Source organism: Myxocyprinus asiaticus, chromosome 50 (assembly GCF_019703515.2).
Source record: "Myxocyprinus asiaticus isolate MX2 ecotype Aquarium Trade chromosome 50, UBuf_Myxa_2, whole genome shotgun sequence".
Taxonomy (NCBI): Eukaryota; Metazoa; Chordata; class Actinopteri; order Cypriniformes; family Catostomidae; genus Myxocyprinus; species Myxocyprinus asiaticus.
Window position 1 is genome coordinate 7,767,501 of NC_059393.1, and position 22,587 is coordinate 7,790,087.

Below are 22,587 nucleotides of genomic sequence, written 5' to 3' on the forward strand. Positions count from 1 at the left end.
AATGGTGGGAATTGTCGTCTTTCAGAAATTACAAACATTACATAAATCTCCTGTGATGCAAGTGCATGCACTATTAGACATTGTAAGTAGACAAAAAAAAAAAAAAAAGGTGTGAAAAGTTTGTTTTAATGAGACTTTACATTCTAGAAGTCCATAGTGCTAAAAGTGCTCGAAGTTGAAAAAACACTTACTTTTATTGCATGGAAAAGACCTGTGTAAACATGTTTTACAGTAGAAAGAAAGTCATATGGGTTTGAAACGACACGAGGGAGAGAAAATGATGATAGAATTTTATTTTTGGGCATACTATTTCTTTATCATTTACTGCACATTTATATTTAACTGTTTATTACAAGACTCAGATGTATAAAAATATGAGTCATTCAAAAAACTGTATGTAAATCTAGTAAAATAAACAGCTTTTGTTGCTAAATCGGACTCTATTTTACTTATTTTGCCTACATTTTGCATTAGGCACCCCATAAATTCAATAGTATTACCAAAGAGAATATAGTCTCAGTCCATTTTAGAAAAGGTGAATGAAACTGACAGCAAACTGTGAAACTCTGAAATAAAGCCTTGTCCATTTGTCTGTTTGGCTGATGGTATCTTACAGTTCCACCCCGATAAAATGTTATCTGGCACCAGCTGGCTGGTTCCTGGTGTTTTGCTGGATTGTGTTCCCGTATAGAGGCTTTCTGTAATGGGTTATGGCTACAGACTTACAGCCCTGCTTTGGAGCTATCTAAGTCTATAAAATCCACATAAAGCTCTCCATTCAGTGAGCAGCCACAAATTCCTTCCAAAAAGAAACAATTCTGGTGCATTCCCAACTGGAAATAGGACAAACAACCTGACAGCAGTAGCTAACAGAGGAGGGAAAAACCAACGCTACGGTTGGAAGAAGGTATTTGCATGTGCTCACATTCTGTTTTGTGATGAATATTAAAGGGATAGTTCACCCAAAAATTAATATTCTGTCATCATTTACTCATCCATGTTGTTCCAAACCCATATGTCTTCCTTTTTTCTGTGGAACACAAGACGTTGGTCGTAATATATTTTCAATAGGGATTGTACGGGAAAGTCGAAATTAGACATAGTTGATGCTTTGGGCCTTTGTCTACTATTGCTTATTATATATTACAACAATAAGGAAAATTCCTGTGTCCACAAACTGAAGTGTGGTTGCATCCATAAAGCACGTTGTAAGCGGACTGCACAGGAGATCTCCAGAACAGCCTACTACAATTCTACATGACTAGTTTACTAGTAAAACATAGTACATTTTGCTAAGAATAAATACGTTGCTCACAAGATCAGTCAATTAATTAGAATCCATAGAAGGATGAATAGTCAGATGTCAGTGGTAGCATGAATTCATACAATAATGTTTTATAGCGCACAACACTCAGATTCCGTTGTAAAATATCATTAATTTTCCCAAAAGCACAAAAAAAAAATTTCTCCCTAATTTGGCATGCCAAATTCCCAATGCGCTCTAGGTCCTTGTGGTGGTGTAGTGACTCGCTTCAATCGGGGTGGTGGAGGACGAATCTCAGTTGCTTCCGCGTCTGAGACAGTCAATCCGTGCATCTTATCACTTGGATTGTTGAGCACGTTACCGGCGACCACGCACAACTCACCACGCACCCCACCGAGAGCGAGAACCACATTATAGCGACCACGAGGAGGTTAACCCAACATGACTCTACCCACCCTAGCAACCGGGCCAACTGGTTGCTTGGGAAGCCTGACTGGAGTCACTCAGCATGCCCTGGATTCAAACTTGTGACTCCAGGTGTGGTAGTCAGCGTCTTTACTCACTGAGCTACCCACGCCCCCAGCACAACACATTTTTAACTTCAAAACCTTTCTATAAACATTTAAGTTTGTATTAAGATGACATATGCTTCTGTTCAAGTCAGTAGATTGAACACATTGCATTTAATAGCCAAATTCCCAGTGAAGGACTACACTACCCATAATGCTGAACAGAAATCAACCAATCAAATAAGTCGTATATTTTAACACCTGTGCCAAAATGTTTGATTCCGTAATGTTATTCGCACTGCATCATGGGATGTGTAGTTCATTCCCTTTTGCACTATTGTTTTAACAATATTTGAATACTTTTTTGATTCAAATCATATTTTGTAATGTGATTTCTATATTAAAGAATGTTTTAAAATACCAACAGAGAAAATTAATGGAAAAAAATACTTTTGGAACCTAGGCTGCTGTAACATGGACGGAAACTCTAAGGAGCCATTCAGACCAAACGCATTCTTGTGCTAAGAAGTAGCTAGATTCTGTATTAAATAGAACAGAATGCAGGTGTTTTGAGATATGTTTTAAAAATTTTAATTCTTTTTAACCTGACATAGCGTCTAAAAAAACACGGCACTCCTGCCCAAGATGCTGAAAATTGTTTACATAGGGAAAACAACAACAACAACAACAATAATAATAATAATAATAATAATAGTAATTTTTTTTTTACAAATAAATTAAAAAAACAGCAAAGAGAGACAGCAAAAAGCATTCGGTCTGAACGGCCCCTAAGATATTTAAACAGAAGCTGATTTTTTTATTACTCAAGACACACTTGAATACACTTACTATCATGTGTCCTTGTCTCTTATGGGACACCAACAGAGAGGGCAAATGGGGGTACGTGGGATGTCAGATGGTTGGACAGAAAAGCCATAGAAATGGCAAAAATTAACAATGTAATATTGACCTACTGTATCACATTTGACACTCACAAGACATGTACAAATAATTCTCCAAAGGTTTTGTTGAACATACCCATCTCTGGCTTATGGAAAATGTCATGCAAACTGACAATTTTCGAAGCTTGTGGCGCCTCCAATGTCATTAACATTTCAGTAGCTTACAGTTAAATCTTCCTTAAATTGCTATGTCCAAGTCTGGGACCATTCATTAGTTACCTGCCAAGTTCGATCTTGTGAGAGAAAAACCTCAAAGCACCAATCAGAAATAAGATTACATGAGCTTCTCCCAGACATTGTTGTTCAATAGCATCTAAGCCCTTTCAGATATACCTACGTAAAAATCCCATGGAACTGTGGCTCGCAAAGACTTATTGACTTATTGGCATTTCAAAATGCTGAATTTAAAGACCACAGCATTGCCTGTGATTAGAACTGAACTACCTTAGATTGCTTTATATGTGGAAGATAAACCCACAATTGTAACTCTTGAGAAGAAGGGTGAAGCGCAAACTCTGAGAGAAATGAGAAGGACTCCAGAAGGAAGATGAAGAAAGCTCAGAACCAATAAATCTAGGGTCAGAGTGGCTGGTCAGCCTGTTCCATAGGCTGAAAAAGCCTCTTTCTCCATTGACGGCAATTCAAAATTACTATAAGTGCTGTAAGTTTACAAATACATATATGTTGCTAGCAATTTTAACAGAATACACTAATTTTGACTGGCCGTCAATGGGCAATCATGCTTTTGGGCACAGACAGTGTAGTTACTATATCTACCAGGCCTAACTGCTAACTAGACCATCCTTGTTCCCTTGCTAGGCACTACAGTCTTCATTAAGTGCCCAAGGACAGTAGGAAGTAAGTACTGATTTGACCCTGAACAAATCTTAAAATGCAGTCGTGACCTTCAAGGGACTTACCTGGCATGATTACATCGGGGAAGCCCAGTTTCCGCGTGATGGCCACGCCACGGTTAAATATCATGGGGTTTTCCCTGCGCACCTGCTCCATGTCACCTCGTAACAGCTGCAGGGAGATGATTAGACCTGCACGACGAGAAAAGTTTGAGCCAAAAATGTGAGACACATGAGAGAACATTATGATGAATACTGTAATTACCCACTGTGATTACACTATCAGGATTTAACAATAAGTGAAATATATATACAGTATAAATTTTTTTGCTCATTTAGTTCAGATGTATATGCTCTGCTAATAATTTCATTGGTTCCACCACAAATAAATAAATAAAAGTGTTTAATTTTTGTTTAATGTTTCATTTTTAGCAACACATTTGCAACTTATCAAATGTCATAAAGCAATATCTGTTTCATTAGATGTTCAAAGGTAAATTGTGTAATTTCTGCACCACTAGCTGCATCAAACGAATTAGCAAAAGTAGATAGGTAAGGTTTGTCAAGACAAACTTTGATGTGGACTTGATAAAGCCTTGACTGAAAGTTTAAACTAGTTTTAAAAGTTTGATAGCTAAACAGACTTTACAGTTAAACAAACTTGCTAAAGCCAGCTAGCTAAAGAGAGAGAGAGAGAGAGAGAGAGCAACTTAAAGCAGATCAAAGACCATTTGTGGGTTTGTTTACATTTGAATTTTTTTGATAGTTGCAGTTTGAATTCAAGAGCATTCCATTGGCCCCTCTGAACATTCCGTCAATGTACAGTAAGTCTATGGGATTTTTCCAATTTTTGATCGCCCGTTGTGTGAAAACCGTAAATCCGATCAGTAAGACAAGACAAAAAACACTATTCCAGAACAGTCTGACGGTCTGTACCAAATTTGGTGGATGTTGACTGAAAGCTCTTGGAAAAGGTAGTGTTTGAAATTTTGGTCTCGGTTAAGGGATTTTGAAAAAACAAAACAAAAAAACCAAACCAAGTTTGTACAATTACAGTTGCCTTTGGTTTCCCGAACATCCCTGTAATCTGCCATTGGTCAAACAGATTTGTTTATTTCTCAACCCAGTCTAACTGATGCTTTCTGGACTATCACAAATCATTCTTGCAATTTCAACACAATCTCATCTGTGCTAGCCACATCTTTACCTTGGTGATATACTTACTGTAAATCATCAAAATTTGCATCAAAAATGTTCAATATATCACGGAATATCAAATATTTCAAATTGCAAAGCATAAAAACACATGTGAATAATCAACATAAGAAGTAGTGAAGACGCAGCTCTGGGCTGACAGGTCAAGAGACAGTTTCGTTGACCGTCCTGAAACTCTCACACTGACCCAGGTTCTCAGCCATACTTATTGTTGAGTTCTGATTACTATTATTTATCCATTAAAATTGGCCTTTCTTTCTGAGATCTACCAAAGAGATTAAGTTTTGTATGTTACCACTTGGCTGTCAGTAACTGCTACAGTTCAGTTTAATCAAGACATTGTTTTGGGTCAACAAAGTCGCTAATGGCCTGTCTCCCAGCTACCTTCAATCCTTCATTAAATTGTAACACCAGTCCGCCTGATGCAATCAGTCATTCTTTATTGCCTCACTCCCCCAATTCCCCATTGGAAGGGTTTCTGTTCATCCAGGTCCAGAAATGTTTCCAGGCCTCCCCTCAATAGTGGAATGAACTCTAAATTAGAAGAGCTGACACACCATTTACAATTGAACAACTCTTCAAAATACACCTCCTCAAGGGAAACTTACTGTTTTATGAAACCTCTATGATCTATAAAATATTTTGATTTACTTGCTGACTTGGTACATTTCTGGGGACTTGACTTTAGTGATCAAGTGGTTCAATGTTATTTCCGACTCTTTAAATATTTTCCTGGCGTTCTGGATTTTGAGGCGTAAAGTCTACATGAAATTGCTTTGGCAATCCATAATACTTCTGTAATGTGAGCTATTTTGCAAATAAAACTGAATATTTACATATAATATTTTTTACTAAATAAAAATAATGGCAGGCCTTGGTTGTATCAAGAAATTATTGGATCATAAAAAGTGGGCGTTCCATACCAGATACCAGAGTTTGCGGCACCTAGTTAATATTTATTTTTATTTTATTTTTATTTTTTATGAAAGATTACTGATAGAGTGTAATAATACCAAGAATGTAAAAACATTTATTTAAAATGGAAATAGGGTTCATTTTCATTTCAAATTGACTTTAATCTTTGCATATGACTTGTATTCCAAGCTTCCTGGCCTGGTTATCTTGATTACGTATTTCGTGTAAATGTATTTTTGGTCAGATAGCACACAATTCCTCTGGTCCTTTCTTACACTTTTATGCAAACAAACATATTTGCACTTAAAAAAAAAAAAAAAAAAAAACGTATGACAGCATGGCGGTGGCTTCAAGAGTATAGATCATATAGCAACTTCAACTTGGACAATATCAACCTCCCTCGGTCATAATCAATCACTGCTTTCCATCCATTTATGACAGAGCCAAAGTCATCCACATCTATTCAATGCTAAAGCTTGATACACATTACCATGTTAACACTAGGTTTCCATTCAAACAGCAAAAATAAAATTTAAAAAATGCGTAAAATGAAAATAGCGCTAAAACCATATGCAAAGAAAGCAGTGTTTCCATCCCACGTGTTTGAGAGAACAAAATCATCTCTTCCGGAGAAATTGGCACTAAATAGAAATGAAAATAAAAGTTGTAGCCACTGGGAAAGCCAAACTGTTTTATTACACTTATTATAAGAAACTCTTAAACTATAAGTAGTTTAGAGCATGCTGACAAAACGCTAAAACTTCACTGAACGCAAGCCAGCTCTTTTTAACTAGACATGGCTTTTTATCATACAGAGCTCATGTGCGCAAGGTGAGAAAAGAGCCTTGTGCATTTATATATATATATGTGTGTGTGTGTGTGTGTGTGTGTGTGTGTGTGTGTGTGTTTCCATTGTAGTTTATGCATTGTCTTTGTACAGAATAATAATTAAAAAAATACATAGAATATACATATAAGCTTAAATAAAATGCACATATTGGACATTTTATTCGAATCTTACGCTGTGTCCAAATATTTGTACTTCTCTACTATATAGTATGCCAAAAACTGTATGTCAATGGAGTGGTACTGTTTGTCTGAATCCACAGTATTCATCAAGCAGTAAGCAAGTAATACCCGGATGACCTACTATTTCTAGCGAGATTCTGAAGTGCGGATCAACTGGACACTTAATGATCCCATAATCCCTTGCGAGCTGGGGCGACGTCACGTTTAAAACACTGGATTTAAAAGAATGGCGGTGAACCATGAGTCAGACGGCTCTTCTCAACTGTAAGTGCTACATATGCCAAGATAATTGTTCCTTGTGCTTAAATGGTGCTTGTTTAACAAAACCAGAGCAGATCGTTTTCGTGGTTGTTGTTCTTGCGTCAAACATGCGGGTCACGGGTCAATGCCCATGTCCCTGGATGAAGTATGTCCGAAATCTTTTCATACTACTCACATGCATACCTAAAAAACATACTGTTTTGGTGGCAGATAAGTGTGCCTTTCATAAAATACAGTGCATATTCTGACAGTACGCGATTCTGGACGCAGCATTAGTGTATCTCAAGTAGAGGAAAATGGCAAACAAGTGTCTGTCCTTTTTCAAAGTTCACTTACCGTAGTTCGTACTGGGGACAGTGTATTTGGTGCTGGACTTGCGGATAATGTTCTCGTGAATCTGATACCACTCGTTTTCATTATTACAACTGTGAAAAAGACAGAAAGAGGACAATCCATTATAGTAAAAAAACAACAGCTGCAGCACAGACACAGCAGGTGGAATCATTGCTTGTGTCAGTGTTGTATTCATTCCCAGGTGCATAGAATCAAAAATGTAATTTGTTAGTACACGAAGCTCTGTTTCAATTGTAAAGGTCATATCCTAAGAGGGAATCATAGTACTTTTAAGTGCAGACCATCATTCAGAGCAAAAGTGGGTTTTTATTCAGTCAAAGAGAATTATTCATTTGCCACAATACTCAATGTGCACTGAAACTAGCGCAGAGCTACTGCATAATGAAGAACACTTCCTCATCAAAATGAGTGAACTGAGTGTTCAAGTCAACATGAAATGGCATTCTCACATTTTACTTTAGTTGTATGAAGTATTTTCTAGTGAAACAGGATATTCAATAAGAAAAAAATGTGGGGTGGGACTTGATTTTATCCGTTGAGAACTGAATGGACCAGGAAAAGTGGGCATTCCAAACCAAAATGGAGCCAGACCTGAATGAGAGCTTCTAGTGGATTGCAAAGGACCTACTCCCCTCCTGAACAACACCGGTTTTCACTTTTGAGATGGTGTTTTGAACAGGACATGGAGGCTGAAGGTCAAGTTCACTCTCAAGAGCATCTCGACATACAAATTGGTAATGCTTTCTTTTTAAATCTATTGTTATTATTGCGTTATTTTACATTAATCAGCGTTAAATTACACCGTTAACTAATTTTGCACAATTTTGGAAAGGCGGCATTACCTACATCAGTAGCTTAAAACAAAGTCTAAATAGCAATTTGGCAATTAGTTATAATTAACAAATAGTCTGCATGGCCTAAGTGACTTCAGCCAAAAAGGAAAGACATTTTAAAGTCGAAATAAGTTATTACATTTTGATAACAAATTTGCATACATATATACACACACACACACACACACACACACTGAGCAGCCACAACATTAAAACCACCTGCCTAAAATTGTGTGGGTCCCCCTCGTGTCACCAAAACAGCACCAAACTGTATTTCAGAACAGCATTCTGAGATTATTTCTTCTCACCAAAATTATACAGAGCGGTTATTTGAGTTACCGTAGACTTTGTCAGTTTAGACCAATCTGGCCATTTTCTGTTGACCTCTCTCATCAACAAGGCATTTCTGTCCACAGAACTGCTGCTCACTGGATGGTTTTTGAGTAAATTCTAGAAACTGTTGTACGTGAAAATCCCAGGAGATCAGCAGTTACAGAAATACTCAAACCAGCCCATCTGGCACCAACAATCATGCCACGGTCCAAATCACTGAGATACATTTTTTCCCCCATTCTGATGGTTGATGTGAACATTAACTGAAGCTCCTGACCCATATCTGCATGATTTTATGCAATGCTGCCACATGATTGGCTGATTAGATAATCGCATGGATGATTGTTAGTGCCAGATGGGCTGGTTTGAGTATTTCTGTAACTGCTGATCTCCTGGGATTTTCACACACAACAGTCTCTAGAATTTACTCAGAATGGTGCCAAAAACAAAAAACATCCAGTGAGTGGCAGTTCTGCGGATGGAAATGCCTTGTGGATGAGAGGGTCAACAGATAATGGCCAGACTGATTCAAACTGACAAAGTCTATGGTAACTCAGATAACCGCTCTGTACAATTGTGGTGAGAAAAATATAATCTCAGAATGCTATTTTTTGGCAGCATGAGGGGGACCTACACAATATTAGGCAGGTGGTTTTAATGTTGTGGCTGAATATATATATATATATATATATATATATATATATATATATATATATACACTATATGGCCAAAAGTTTGTGGACACCCCCTTCTAATTAACAAATTTGGTTACTCCATTAAATCCAGTAAAGAAAAATCTTAATGTTTCTTCATGTAATGGCTTGGGTTTTCTGAACTTCCAAATTTGTGGCAACTGTTTGGGGATAGCCCTTTTCTGTTCCAGCATGACAATGCCCCTGTGAACAAAGTGGGGTCCATAAAGAAATGGTTTGCTGTGTCTGGCAAGTAAGAAATTGACTGGCCTGCACAAAGCCCAGACCCGAACCCCACTGATCACTTTTGGGGTGAACTGGAACCGCAACTGTAAGTCAGGCCCCATTGACCAACATCAGTTCCTGACCTCACTGATAGCCTTGTGTCTGAATGAGAGCAAATCCCTGCAGCCATGTTATACATGTGTATACAGTATAGTGGAAAGCCTTCCCAAAAGAGTGGAAGCTGAGGGGGAAATTGATGCCTAAGGTTTTGAAATCAAATGTTCATCAAGCACATATGGTGTCCACAAACTTTTGGCCACAGAGTGTATATATATATATATATATACTTGAAGTACATATAATGTATCAGCTTCAAGGCCATTTACAGTATATGCAGTATATTAGCTTTAAGGTCAGATTTGTAGACATATTTGATATATGCTATATATCACCACTTGCTTGTTTCTTCAATAAGCCCACAGAGGTTTTGTCCACTGTCCTCTTCTTTAGAACACGGTTATATTTGACGTTTAAATTAAAATGAGCTATAATCAAGTCAATTAACCCCAACTCTCACTCGTGAACTGGTGCTTTGACAAGCTAATGGCAAGCGAAAAACACGCAGTCAAGTGCGGCCAAGTGTGGAGAGCCATCGCTACAAAGGAAATCACAGCACTCTTCTGCTCAAAAGCAGAGGGAACACAGACATATGGTATGTTCCAACGTTACTTGCTGCTAAATCGCTGCGGGCAAGCAGTTGGAGGTTTGAGAACAGCAGCTTTCTGGCCTGAGGGGAAGTGGTGTCGCTAATGCATCATCCAGTAGAGACTGTCATGGCAGCTGACAAGGGAGCTCCGCTATATGCTAATGCTAGTGTTAGCGGGGCAGATGCTTTGTGGGAAGTCCCGCAGAGTCCATCTGGCCGGCTGTCATGGTGACTGGCTCCAAGGGCGTCAAGGGTGGTTCTGGTCTGTCACCGACAGGTTCACAGCAGCATTACAGCAATACACAGGGAAAGGCGCACGTCACTTTTGATGCTTTCTCAGGGCCTTTGATGAAAAAGCGCTAAATTGTCTCTGGCATGGATGTGTGGGGATTTCGGCCGGACTGGTTTGCCAGTGTGGCTTCTCATAGAAGTGCATTCCCTATCTAGTCTACCACTAGATGTCCCCACATGACTAGCATACTCTGCACATGCAAAAACTCACACAAACACACCAACATACACACATATTACATAAGCATAAATGTGCACATCATGCATACTTCATTTGGCCATCTTAGATCAAATGTATCTAAATATCTCTAGAAAATTTTCTGAATATATTATTAAAAAAAACATAAACCCCTTAGGAGTCTCTTATAATATACTGTATATTACAAGTAATGATAATGAAGAGCTGACAGCAATACTTTTCTAAACACATCTTATTTCTAAGCAATTTTGATTAAAGTAGAGAAGAAGCAAGCTTTTTGTCTATATACTATATATTCAATTTCAGTATATAATAGAAATAATGTGTTATTAAAAAGACTTGTAAATGTAAAGGCTTGTAAATGTAGTTTGTTATTGCAACGTTATTGCAAGCAATTGGAAAAATAATGTCTGTTTCAAACAGATTCCAGAAAACTAACCCCATCTGCCATTAGCTGTCTAAACAGATAGTCCCACCCCAAACTCACGCCATTGGTCGAGCCAAATGTTACTGTGTCGGGCAGACGGGCCGCTCAAACAAACACAATAATGTTTGGATAGCGCCGCAGAGCAACAATGTAACACTTTTAGCTGAAATCAACCTACAAATGGCTTATAGTTGACTCAGAAACGAAAATGCAAATAAGAGTGAAAGCTAGAAAAAAGTATGTATTCTTTACTTCTATGTTACAACATTTCACCCTGCTTCATAGACAAAGATGGTTTAATATCACATGATTGCTTGTCATTTCGATTGCTGGAGTATCTAAACAAATCTTGCCTTTTTCCGTTCTCTCTACACCCATGTATGTACTCCTTGCATTTTCCCTCCTTGATTTCTTTTTCTTTCACCAGTTCTGTCAGTTCCCCAGACAATAAAACAGAGGAGGCTTTCTGCATGGCAGCACACAGAGGTAATGAAAGTGTTGTGATGGAGATCGCTAGAGGACTCGACCATGTGCCATGCTCCATGGGGAGGAATTCAGAGAAAGTGGAGCAGTATATGTGCTAGTGTCTTTTATTCGAAGTGAGAGTTAAATTAAAAATTAAAATTCTATCATTATAAACAGTACAGTACTCAGCCTCATTGTGTTTTCAGACCCGTACAACTTTTTTTTGCTTTCGTGAAAGCAAAAAGTGAAGAATATCCTGGTCGATCTTTTTCATTAAATTACAATGAATGGGGACTGGAGTTTTCAAGCTTCAAAAAGATATTAAAGTACCATAAAAGCATCATAAAAGTAGTCCATATGACTTGAGCACTATAGTCTATATAAGTTTTCTGAAGCCATACAATAGCTTTGTGTGAGAAACTTCAAACTGTAAATGATGTAGTCTGTTGTAATTCTCAGTTCTAACCCAAACAGAAAAGGTAATATGTTCTTGAGTGGTTTTTATCCGTCATCGCTCAAGAGTTTATTGTGACTAAACAAGCGAGCCATTAATCACTCATGGTTTTGCTTAGCTTATGACAAACTTATTTCCCCAGCATTTCCACTTTAATTGATAAATCAAATAGATGAATAAATCACAAGCACTCCCTTGAGTGTTTGTATTTGATTGTGAATATGAACTGAAGTGGCTTACGTGTAAACTTTGAGCACAAAGTCTTTCTCCTCTTTGAGTTCAGAGATGGTCTGAAGGACGTCGCTCATGGCTAACACTGCGCATCCGTACGGCCGGCGGTACTGCACGTGAGGGGGGCCTTTCTTCGAGTCATTGAGCAACATTCGCCCTGCACAAGAACACATTATGAATTGATTTGAGAAAAAAAAAAAAAAAAAAAAAAAAAAACAGGCAAAGCGGACAGTAAATTCAACTCACAACTGATTTCAATAGCTTCACATTAGCATGTTGCTAAGCAAATGCCGCAATACTCTAATAAGCATAAAAAAAAAAATAAAAAAAAAACGTAGCATACACAAATATTGGGTACAATAGTCAATTTCCAGTTTGATTTTTTAGCGTTACATTTCGGTATTTAATTAAATATGCAAATATTAAATATGCAGTAAAAGTTTTTAAAATATACATTTTATAAACTAACATAAATTGCCGTCATTTATGAGTTTTGTTGCATTGTATCGCATATGTTTGTTTTCTTGCTGCTAAAATGAGTGTTGCAGTATGTGCATTAGCGTGTTAAATTTGTGTGTCCCACGTAAACAGCAATTGAACAAACTAACATCTACCAGTGTTTCTCAACTGGTGGGTCATGACCCAAAAGTGGGTCGCAGGTTTATTCGGACTGGGTCGCGGACAGGGAAAGAACAATGCCATGGTTCTCCCATTGAAGATAATTCGGCGGCCGCTCAAGTGATAGCCTATTTAGGACTGCCGAAACAGATTTAATGATAATCTCGGAATCAGCTAAAGGCTTCTCATCTGCACTTTCACACGAGTGTAACGGGACCAGCTCGCGATCATGATCTGCTCTTCTCTCTGGCGCGCGCGCGCAACAACCGGGCTTCCCTCGATATTGCGGAGTGCAGACCTCAAAACTGATGTGACCAATTTCAATTCTAGTGAGACTTTTCTAGTTTAAAGCGTTACGGAGGAAGTCAAGTCGAACCTCTCAAACAGTAGGCAGCCCCGACATGCCAAACAGCATTGAGGAGGAAAAGAGCAACACTATGTGCTATATTTTTTTTCATTACACATCATCACCATTACAAAATTGTTTCACGATTTTACATGAGTAAAAGTAACTGTTATATTTTGACAAAATGTTATAGTTTCATGTGAAATAATCTAAAGGTAGAATCTATTAGACCTCATTTTATATCAACAGTGGCAGTTGTGGTTTAAAGTTTCAAGATGTGTTTCATAAATACAATAATTTGTTGTTATTATTATTATTACTACTATTTAAGACTAGCTACACTGACCTAACCATGGTAATGAGGAGCCTTTCCTCCTGTGTAATATGTATGTTCTGTTTGAATTATGTTTGAAATTAGGAAACAAATGGGAAAATAATGGGCTCATTTAAGTAAATATGCTCTTCAATTTTTAAAAGGGGGGAGAGAAAACATCCTGTTTTTTTGTTGTTGACGTCAACAACAAAAATAATGTCACTTGATGCATGTCCTTGTACTTGAAAACCATGAACAAAACTATGCAACATAAAAGGAAATGCGACCAAGGATACATTAAATACAGGTAACATTTTTACTATGGTGGGTCGCCACTTGATTTCCAATGTAAAATCTGGGTCCTGAAGCAAAACCAGTGGAGAACCACTGTTGTTTACAGTACTGTCTTTACAAATATCTGACCTGTATTTTGATTTAAAATATGGTAGGCAGTACAGTCATTAACATGCATGCAGGAACTTTATATATATATATTTACCTGTGTCTGTCTGTTGCCACTCCTAAGTAGAGATGCTGTAGTGTGTTAGTCAGCTTTCTGAAGACTAGAGCTTATCAAGTGTAACATTAAGATACAACATCATATACACTTCCCACTTCTTGAAATGCCATATATAATGTTAATGTATCACATGATTCACACGTGATTCCCATGTATTCATTTATAGCCTAAACCTAAATACGATGTTAAATTCCTGACCTGAAGTGATGATTTCACGTCGGAGCTCGTCTATCCATCTCTTAAAGTTGACCACATTTATATCCACATCAGCGATTAAGAAAATTATCTTGGTAAGACTTTATTCCAAAAAAAAATAAATAAAAAAAATAAATGCTCCATAAAGTACATTATTATTACTATTATTATTATTATTATTTAACTAAATAATGGTGTCTTATCGTAAAAATTCCTGATAGATTTATGGGACTTTCACCTGTTTGTAGGCTATATTGATTTTATTTTCATTTCTTTTAATGTTTGAATTTGTATTTATTATTCAATGCAAAATGTGTGCTTGACATTTCACATTTTGCTTGACACTTCCTGCCTCCAGAATAATGTTGTTATACATGCACAGACAAACGAAAATTCTGTTTCATGCAGATATTAATATCTGAAATACCAGGAGAAACCACAAGATATTGCACAGTTAATGTAGCCTACAAATTCAGCTTCATCTAGTGAGAAAAAAAAAAAGAAAAAAAGAATATATATTTTTTAAATAACTGTTTGTTTTAATAGAAACTATAAATGTAAGAGTAACATATAAAAATCGGCATTTCATTTAGTTTTGATGCACTTCCGGTTTAAGCCCCGCCCACACCCGGTTCTATCCGAATACAGAGACAGATACAGATAATTTTGTCATATGACCAGATGCTTTTGGATTATCACACCGGTTTTCAGTGTCACGAACGGTGCATTTTTAAGATATCGTGTCGAATTAAAAGTAGGTACAATTTGAAAATCACATCTCGAGATCCCTGCGTTCTGTCGTGCTTTGTCCAGCTGTAAAAAACGCGTCCTGTGCCAGCGGCTCACATTCTGTGGCTACGCCGCTGGTGAGGTTTGTTGAGGAGTGATGACTGGCCCCTGCCGATGTAGCTCAAGAAAAATTAAAGTTACATGTACTTCAAGCTTGAATTGGTCCGAAGGTAGGAAAATATATATATATATATTTTTATTTTTTTTTACGGAATTTACGTGCAGGTCAGGAGGCATGATTAATTACGTAAATGTTTTAATACGTTATTTTTATATAATTAATCACACTAAATTCATGTGTTAAATCAACAGCCCCAGTCACAACAACTGAAGATGATAATAATTAATAATTTAATAATAATAATTTTCTTTATTTATCACACATTATACATTTGCACATATATGGTGAAATTCTTCTTTTTCACATATCCCAGCTAGGCTGGGGTCAGAGTGCAGGGTCAGCCATGATACGGCGCCCCTGGAGCAGATAGGGTTAAGGGCCTTGCTCAAGGGCCCAACAGTGGTATCTTGGCAGTGCTGGGGCTTGAACCCCTGACCTTCTGATCAGTAACCCAGAGCCTTAACCGCTGAGCTACCACTGCCCTAATGATGACCTGTGCTTTACAAGAGTCTCCAAAATGGGGATGAAAATAGTCACTGAGGGATGTTTTCATTTTAAAACTGCACTCAAAATGAGCCAGAAAAAGTTGTGTCTGATTTGGGGGCGCTGAAGGATTTGTTCCAGTGTTTGAGCCGCCCGCCCATTTCTGTTAAGCTGGAATGGAAGCCACAACAGCACTTATGTAACAGCTTTAGAGATGCAATTGTCACAGCAGGAGAAATGCAATGCCTTGCGGCAACTCAGGAACATTTGTCTCCAAATGAAGGGAATAGATAGAGGACGAGAGAGACAGAGACAGAGGCTAAATGAGATGGGATACTCACCCGTCCTGATAACCTGGGACACAATATACAGATCTCTCTTCATGTCCTTGTTGCTTAGGTCCTGTGAGGGAAATGAGAGAAGCAATGTAGCTAGTTTAATCAAAAATTGGTAGATGCAGAGGCATTTTTCAGATGTGGTTAAATCTATTTGCGAATGTGTCTTTTATATCCTAAGCAATATCAAAGACAGATTGTAAATCAACTGCATTCCCACCGTGAAGAGCGCACAGAGACGGTCCACCTTCTCTAGATTCTTTGGCCCGCCATTTTTGTTCAGTCTCACCATAAACTTCTCACTGGAAGAAGAGAGAGAGATTGAGTCAAAGCTCATATAACGAGCTTAAGTTCATCATTTGGACAAGGACACCATAACTTAGGCCAAGTCTATGCTAATTCGTTTAAGTCTAAAACTTCTGGTTTCAGTTCACTAACAGCATTGTTTTCCAAAGTATGCAGTTATGGAGACCATTTTCGAAAAAAAAAAAATTAAAATAAAAATAGCATATGGGTTTGACACTTTGGACATCAAGTTGCAACCCAACATAGTACCAGGATATTTTTTATTTATTTTTTTATTTTTTCCCCTTTTTCACCCAATTTGGAATGCCCAAATCCCAGTGCGCTTTTAAGTCCTCGTGGTCGCGTAGTGACTCGCCTCAATCCGGGTGGCGGAGGATGAATCTCAGTTGCCTCCGCATCTGAGACCATCAATCTGTGCATCTTATCACATGGATTGTTGAGCGCATTGCCACGGAGACATAGCGTGTGTGGAGGCTTCACGCCATCCGCGCTCAACTCACCATGCGCCCCACCAAGAACGAACCACATTATAGCAACCACGAGGAGGTTACCCCATGTGACTCTACCCTCCCTAGCAACCGAGCCAATTTGGTTGCTTAGGAGACCTGGCTGGAGTCACTCAGCACGCCCTGGGATTCGAACTAGCGAACTCCAGGGGTGGTAGCCAGCGTCTTTTACCACTGAGCTACCCAGGCCCCGTACCAGGATTATTGATCATACAAAAGTGAACAAAAATGTCTTTCAGAACAAACAATTGAATAATATGTATTTTACATTAGGAAGTTCCTTGCTCTTCATTATTTTAACAGAACAGACTAGGGATGCAATTAATGATTATTTTGAAAACGGATTAATCTTTGATTATTTATTTGATTATTTATTTGATTAATCGGATAAAAAAAGTCAAATTTTTTCTCTCGTATTTTATTAAAATTGGTTTATTAAAAGAACAAATGACTGTATGCTATACATTGTGTACGAAAAAGGTTTAAAATATTAATGTTAAAATATAAATTGCATGTAGATAAATAAAAAAGCGTACAATTGCATGTAGTAAAAAAAAATAAAAATGTCCTCAGTTGGATGCAGCAGGATAATTTACACCATTCAATTAACTGAAAATAAAGAAAAAACAAAACCAAAATCTAAGGGGCAGATTCACAAAGAATGAATTGCGGCCAGTAAAAGCACAGTTTTTTGCATGCTGGTTTAGTTCCAGATTCACTAATGAAATTATGCAGACAAGGCATAGGCGCAAACGTGAAAAAAATCCAGAAAAAAAAAAAAAAACACAAAATCGCTGATGAACACAATTTGCACATGCAATTCTGATCTTGTGGTCCGATTATGAGCACTATATAGCGGAGAATGCTGCAGACCACCATATTTGACACATCCTGTCAGGACTGTACAGCATCACTTTGATCCGTATACCTGGATCATCTCTTAAACAGGCAGAACATACGCTTGACTACACGCACATCTGGATATATACCAGGTTATAATACTCATCTCCATCATTTGATGATTATTTGATTATTTACTGTTGATATGATCGGTTGAAAATGATCACAAACATCTCTTTTAAATAAAATTAAATTTACCGCCTACTTTGATTTGGTGGTAATAGCACAATCTAATTGTGCCAGGCACTTTTTGTGAATGCAGCACAATCGACAATGAGCCTAATTTACATAGAAAGCAGGCATGTTTATGTGTAAAGGAATGACAATGACTTCATTTAAATACTCAAGATGCTGTGGAATTTCAGTGCTGATTGCGCCTGCTAAAATAGATTGTGGGTGGTTACTAACAGCCCCTAAGTCATACCTGCCAACACTCCCGACTGTACTGGGTTTCTCCCGTTTTTCCACCCCTCCTCCCAATTTTCTGCATCTACACTTTGCTTATGAGAATGTATTAGACCTCCAGATAGTGTTGCCACCTGTCCCATAAATACGGGATCGTCCCGTTTTTAAATATGAAATGATGTGTCCCGAATCAATTCAATAGCAATTTGTCCCGTAAGCTGGTCAGATGGCGTAACGGCGAAGTCGTTCCAGATCGTTAATGTAACATTTGCTGTCTCGTTTCAAAGGTTGCGTGCTAGCTAGGATGCGTCCTTTGAAGGCTGCGGTATACCGAGCATCCTCCTTTAAACAAGCCTCATTTAAACGAGATGGCCTTCGTAGGACAAATGGAAACAGAACTTATCATGGTTGCTATGACAGCATGCCACTCTTTAACAAGCGCCAGCACTTTGAGTGAGAAGGGAATAAAGTCCCTTTGGAAGGGAATGCATGAGGTAAATTTTAGGAGAGTTATAATGATGTAGAGAGAAAAGAAAATAGATTTTACAGGTGTACTTTTAGTCTATAATACTTTATTTTAATTATATATTACTATAATTATACATATTATATACTATGCACCTGTCTACTGATGTACTTCAACTTGGGAATTAACATTACTTGTGTTTGAACATCATATTTTCGGGCAAATTGGCGTCATTTTTTTAGACAAATGATGTTCATTTCCATCGAAACAAAAAATTGTGGGTTGTGAGTGCCTATGAAGGATACACCTCATGCATCCTCTGAATTTCCACGAAAGAGGTCGCATTCGAAGGCTGTATTCGGAATGTCTTACTCGCTTTTCTGAAACGAGACAGCCTTGATGACGTATGCGGACGACAAAGTTGGAAATGTTTCATACGGTGAGTAAGGGACCATCTGAATTGTCCACACATTGTGCTTTTTTTTATTTTTTATTGAAGAACAGAAGGTTTAATGTAAATGTTCAATAAGATGAACAAAATTACAAAGATCCAACAATGTATGAATACAACCACTGAGTCATAAAGACAAGAAGTACAGGTGAAGGAAAAAAAACCCTGAATAATTCAACTAAAGTAAATTAAAAAAAAAAAATGTTTTACTAAAATACCCCCCAAAAAGCAATACCCCACCCCCTCCCCCTAAAAAAAAATTAGAATAGTATATATAAAAAAATCTCCCTATTTTTCACAATCCATTGTTGGCATGTATGCCCTGAGTGTTCACTTTCTATAAATATAAAGGACTCAGTTCTTGCATTATATGTAGGATTTCAATTATGGCTCCATTTAAACCTAAATTTTATGTCATAAGGCAAAGTTTCTTAAACAGCACAGTTTAATCATAACGATTGTGCTCCCATTCTCTTTTTCAACTGGTTTGATTGATGTGGACGGCTGTGCGATTGCTCGAAGTTTAACGGAGATTCGCCAGTGGTAAAAACTAACAGCGGCCTGATAAAATATCGAAAATAACAGTAAAATTGAACTTATTCGCTGGAAGAAACAACTCTCAATAGCATCAAATAGCACAAGCACAGCCGTTCCACATTAAACCGTATGCTTATAATCTTTGAAGTGTTTAATAAAAAGTGTTCCCATGCGCAGGAAATCTTTTCTCCACCATATTTCAAATTTCAGCATTCAAATGGATTTTTCACTACTGTAAAGTGTCATCACTGAAGGAGTTTCTCCATGCACGCTGCACAAATCAAACTAATTAATAATGACATTTGTTGATGACTTATCATATTGTTTATTCATAAGTTGTTACAGCTCTAACTGTGAACCATTTTGGGTCATGACACACCAGTTGAAAACAACTGACTTAAAAATCAGCAGTCAATAAGCAACTTAATAATAGTTGACGGCACTGTATTCATTACATATCTTGCACACGTTTCATATACGTAAACGTTCTATAACATTAGGACCCCAGTTGATCCATATGACAATATATATATAATATATAATTATATTTAATTTACAAAATGAGACAGTGAATGCTTTTTAATCATTTTAGACACCTTATAGGGAAGACACTGTGAAATTATTGAAGCAAAGGATGGTTAATGATATCCCTCATCTCTCTTGGTTTCCAGTGGAGCTTTACAGATTAAGTAAGTTGACGAGGCTGTAATCAGATCACAGGAAATAGTGCAGCACACTTCCTGTCTGCTCAAATACAGCTTAATGGAGTATAGGCGCCAGCAGGGCAGTTACGACAACAGACGCTAGACTACCAGAGCGGTACCTGCAGTAAATTACATCTACATGACACAGAGACATGCAACTGCAGAGATACGGGTGATCTTATAGGGATAGATATATAAGGGCCAGGAAACCTAAAATAACAACCAGGCAATTCAGTCACACACCAATCAAATAGTTTTTTTGTCATGACTGCAGTACAGCATGACTTCAAAATAAGAGTCCTTGAAGAAGAATGAGGGAGACAGACTGTGACAGTAGCATTGAGATGCTGTAACCCTTGTACAATACCAACAAGCACAGCAAAACTGCAATTAATCTAAGAGTGTTTTTGAACTTCATCAAAGTGGTAAGCTATTATGAAAGCGGTCACTAAAGTGGTAAAGTAATGAAAACAAGGTCACAAATAAATCTTAATATATGAGACACAGGAGAACCCCTTGCATCTGGTGTCGAAACTGGCATTTTGACAACTCAATCTCATGAAAAGTCGTAAGAATAGTACAAGATGACGAAATCGTAAGAAATCATTGGGTCGAGTGGGGTCGTACAAAAACGTACGACTTTTAGAACAATCCAATCACATCCGCTTCCTTCATGTCACTGTTAACTCTGATATTTCCTTTCTTACATGGTGCACAAAACAATTCTTACGTGTAAAGCGAGAGAAACATCCGGTTTTTGAATGTGGGATCGTGAGACTTTTACAAATTGAACCCCTAAACCCATACCTAAACCCCTTACCATGACTTTAATTGTAAATGCGTTTTGTGCACCACGGAAGAAAGGGAATATCAGGGGTTAAGAAAGAGACAAGGGAAGCATCTGTGATTGGTTGGTGTAAAAGTCGTACATTTACGTACGAACCAAGTCATGCGATATCGCACGATTGCGCCATCTCGTACGAGTTAATACAAACTATACTTAAAATATAGAGAATTATATGAAAATATGGACTACTTTTCTGGTTCTTTTATGTCATCTTTGGGGCTTGACAGCCTCTGGTTAGTATAAACTTTCATTGTATGGAAAAGTGTAGCATGAACATCATTCAAAATTCTCCATTTGTGTTCTCCAAATGTTCAAATGAACACAAAATATTGAAATACTGGTGCAATGAAAACATTGCAAAAAAAAAAAAAAAAATATTATATATATCCGAATTACTTTCACAGTGCCTGTAAACTTAATATTAATTAATATTAATTCACAACTGCAAGCCAGTTCCCCTTTGCTGGGGAAACTGGAACTCTCCACATGCCATATTCTATCAACGGGAACATGTCTGCAATCTGCATGCATTTCAAATACAGTTCACTGCGTCAAAACAAAAACTCAGTTTAAAATATTGCAGTGCTACTTCTGCAGTTGGTAGGCAAGTGTTTTTTCCTTTGTTTCCTGGTTGTGATACAGGCTACCGCCTTTTAGGCCGACTTCATTTATTTTTGTTATGCACAAATGAATGTGTGGAATGCATTCTGTAAGTGTTTACTTTGAATAAATGTGTTCAAAGCAGGATGTCACACTTGAATAGAAAAGCAAGGAATATAATGGTACAGGACTTGAGTTATTTTGTGGGTTTCTAGAACCAGGGCCATGATTATGAAGGGGGTATTGTATTGCACCGCAAAAGGTGAAATTCTTGGCCCGATGCAAGACGGACAAAAGTGAAAGTATTTATTAAGAATGTAATCATTGTTCAAGAATGAAAGTTTCATCATAATCAATGTCGATCCGTGGTCCCACTGACATTGATTTTAGTACTTTTTGCATACTTTCAAAATATGTAGATCAATTATACGATTTTTAGTTTTAGCTTATAGACATTTTTTTTTTCTTTTTAAGTTCTTCAGTAAATGAACAATCGTGGACCTTAGATTCAAACACTACAAAACCAAGTGAACATGAAGAGTCTTTTGTAGATGATTTTAGTGTTAGGTTATTTATTTATTTATTTATTTATTTATATGTAATAATTTTTAATATACAAAATGTTTTTAAAATGTGACAGCACTGCAAATATTATTTTCTTACTGAGTATTTTTGTATTTTATTCTGGTAAAAAAAAAAAAAAATCTAAACATCCCTAAAACAAGAAAAAAATGGCGTAAGATTTTAAGTCTTGTTTTCAGATCAATCTGATGAAATTGGTTGGGGTCTATGCTTAAAAAAAAAAAAAAAAAAAATGCATTAAAAAAAAAAAAAATGCATTTAAAAAAAGGCTCTCCATTACTGTATACTTTGGAGAACAATGACGTTATGAAACTGAAAACGGATTAGTGTGGATGTGGTCCGAG

General features: G+C 37.3%; 1 protein-coding gene across 13 annotated transcripts in view; it reads right to left on the reverse strand.

The window, feature by feature from the left end:
* Positions 1–22,587, reverse strand: part of LOC127438663 (dedicator of cytokinesis protein 3-like) — a 260,066-nt gene that overhangs the window by 56,878 nt on the left and 180,601 nt on the right. For all 13 annotated transcript variants that reach the window (XR_007896784.1, XM_051694383.1, XM_051694390.1 and 10 more), the window contains 5 exons: positions 16,160–16,241; positions 15,946–16,006; positions 12,229–12,376; positions 7,346–7,434; positions 3,656–3,781 (listed from right to left, as the gene is read on the reverse strand). Coding sequence is in view for 12 of the 13 variants with exons in the window: in XM_051694383.1 (XP_051550343.1) it covers positions 3,656–3,781; positions 7,346–7,434; positions 12,229–12,376; positions 15,946–16,006; positions 16,160–16,241 (506 nt within the window). In the remaining variant the exon portion in view is untranslated. The remainder of the gene's footprint in view (positions 1–3,655; positions 3,782–7,345; positions 7,435–12,228; positions 12,377–15,945; positions 16,007–16,159; positions 16,242–22,587) is intronic.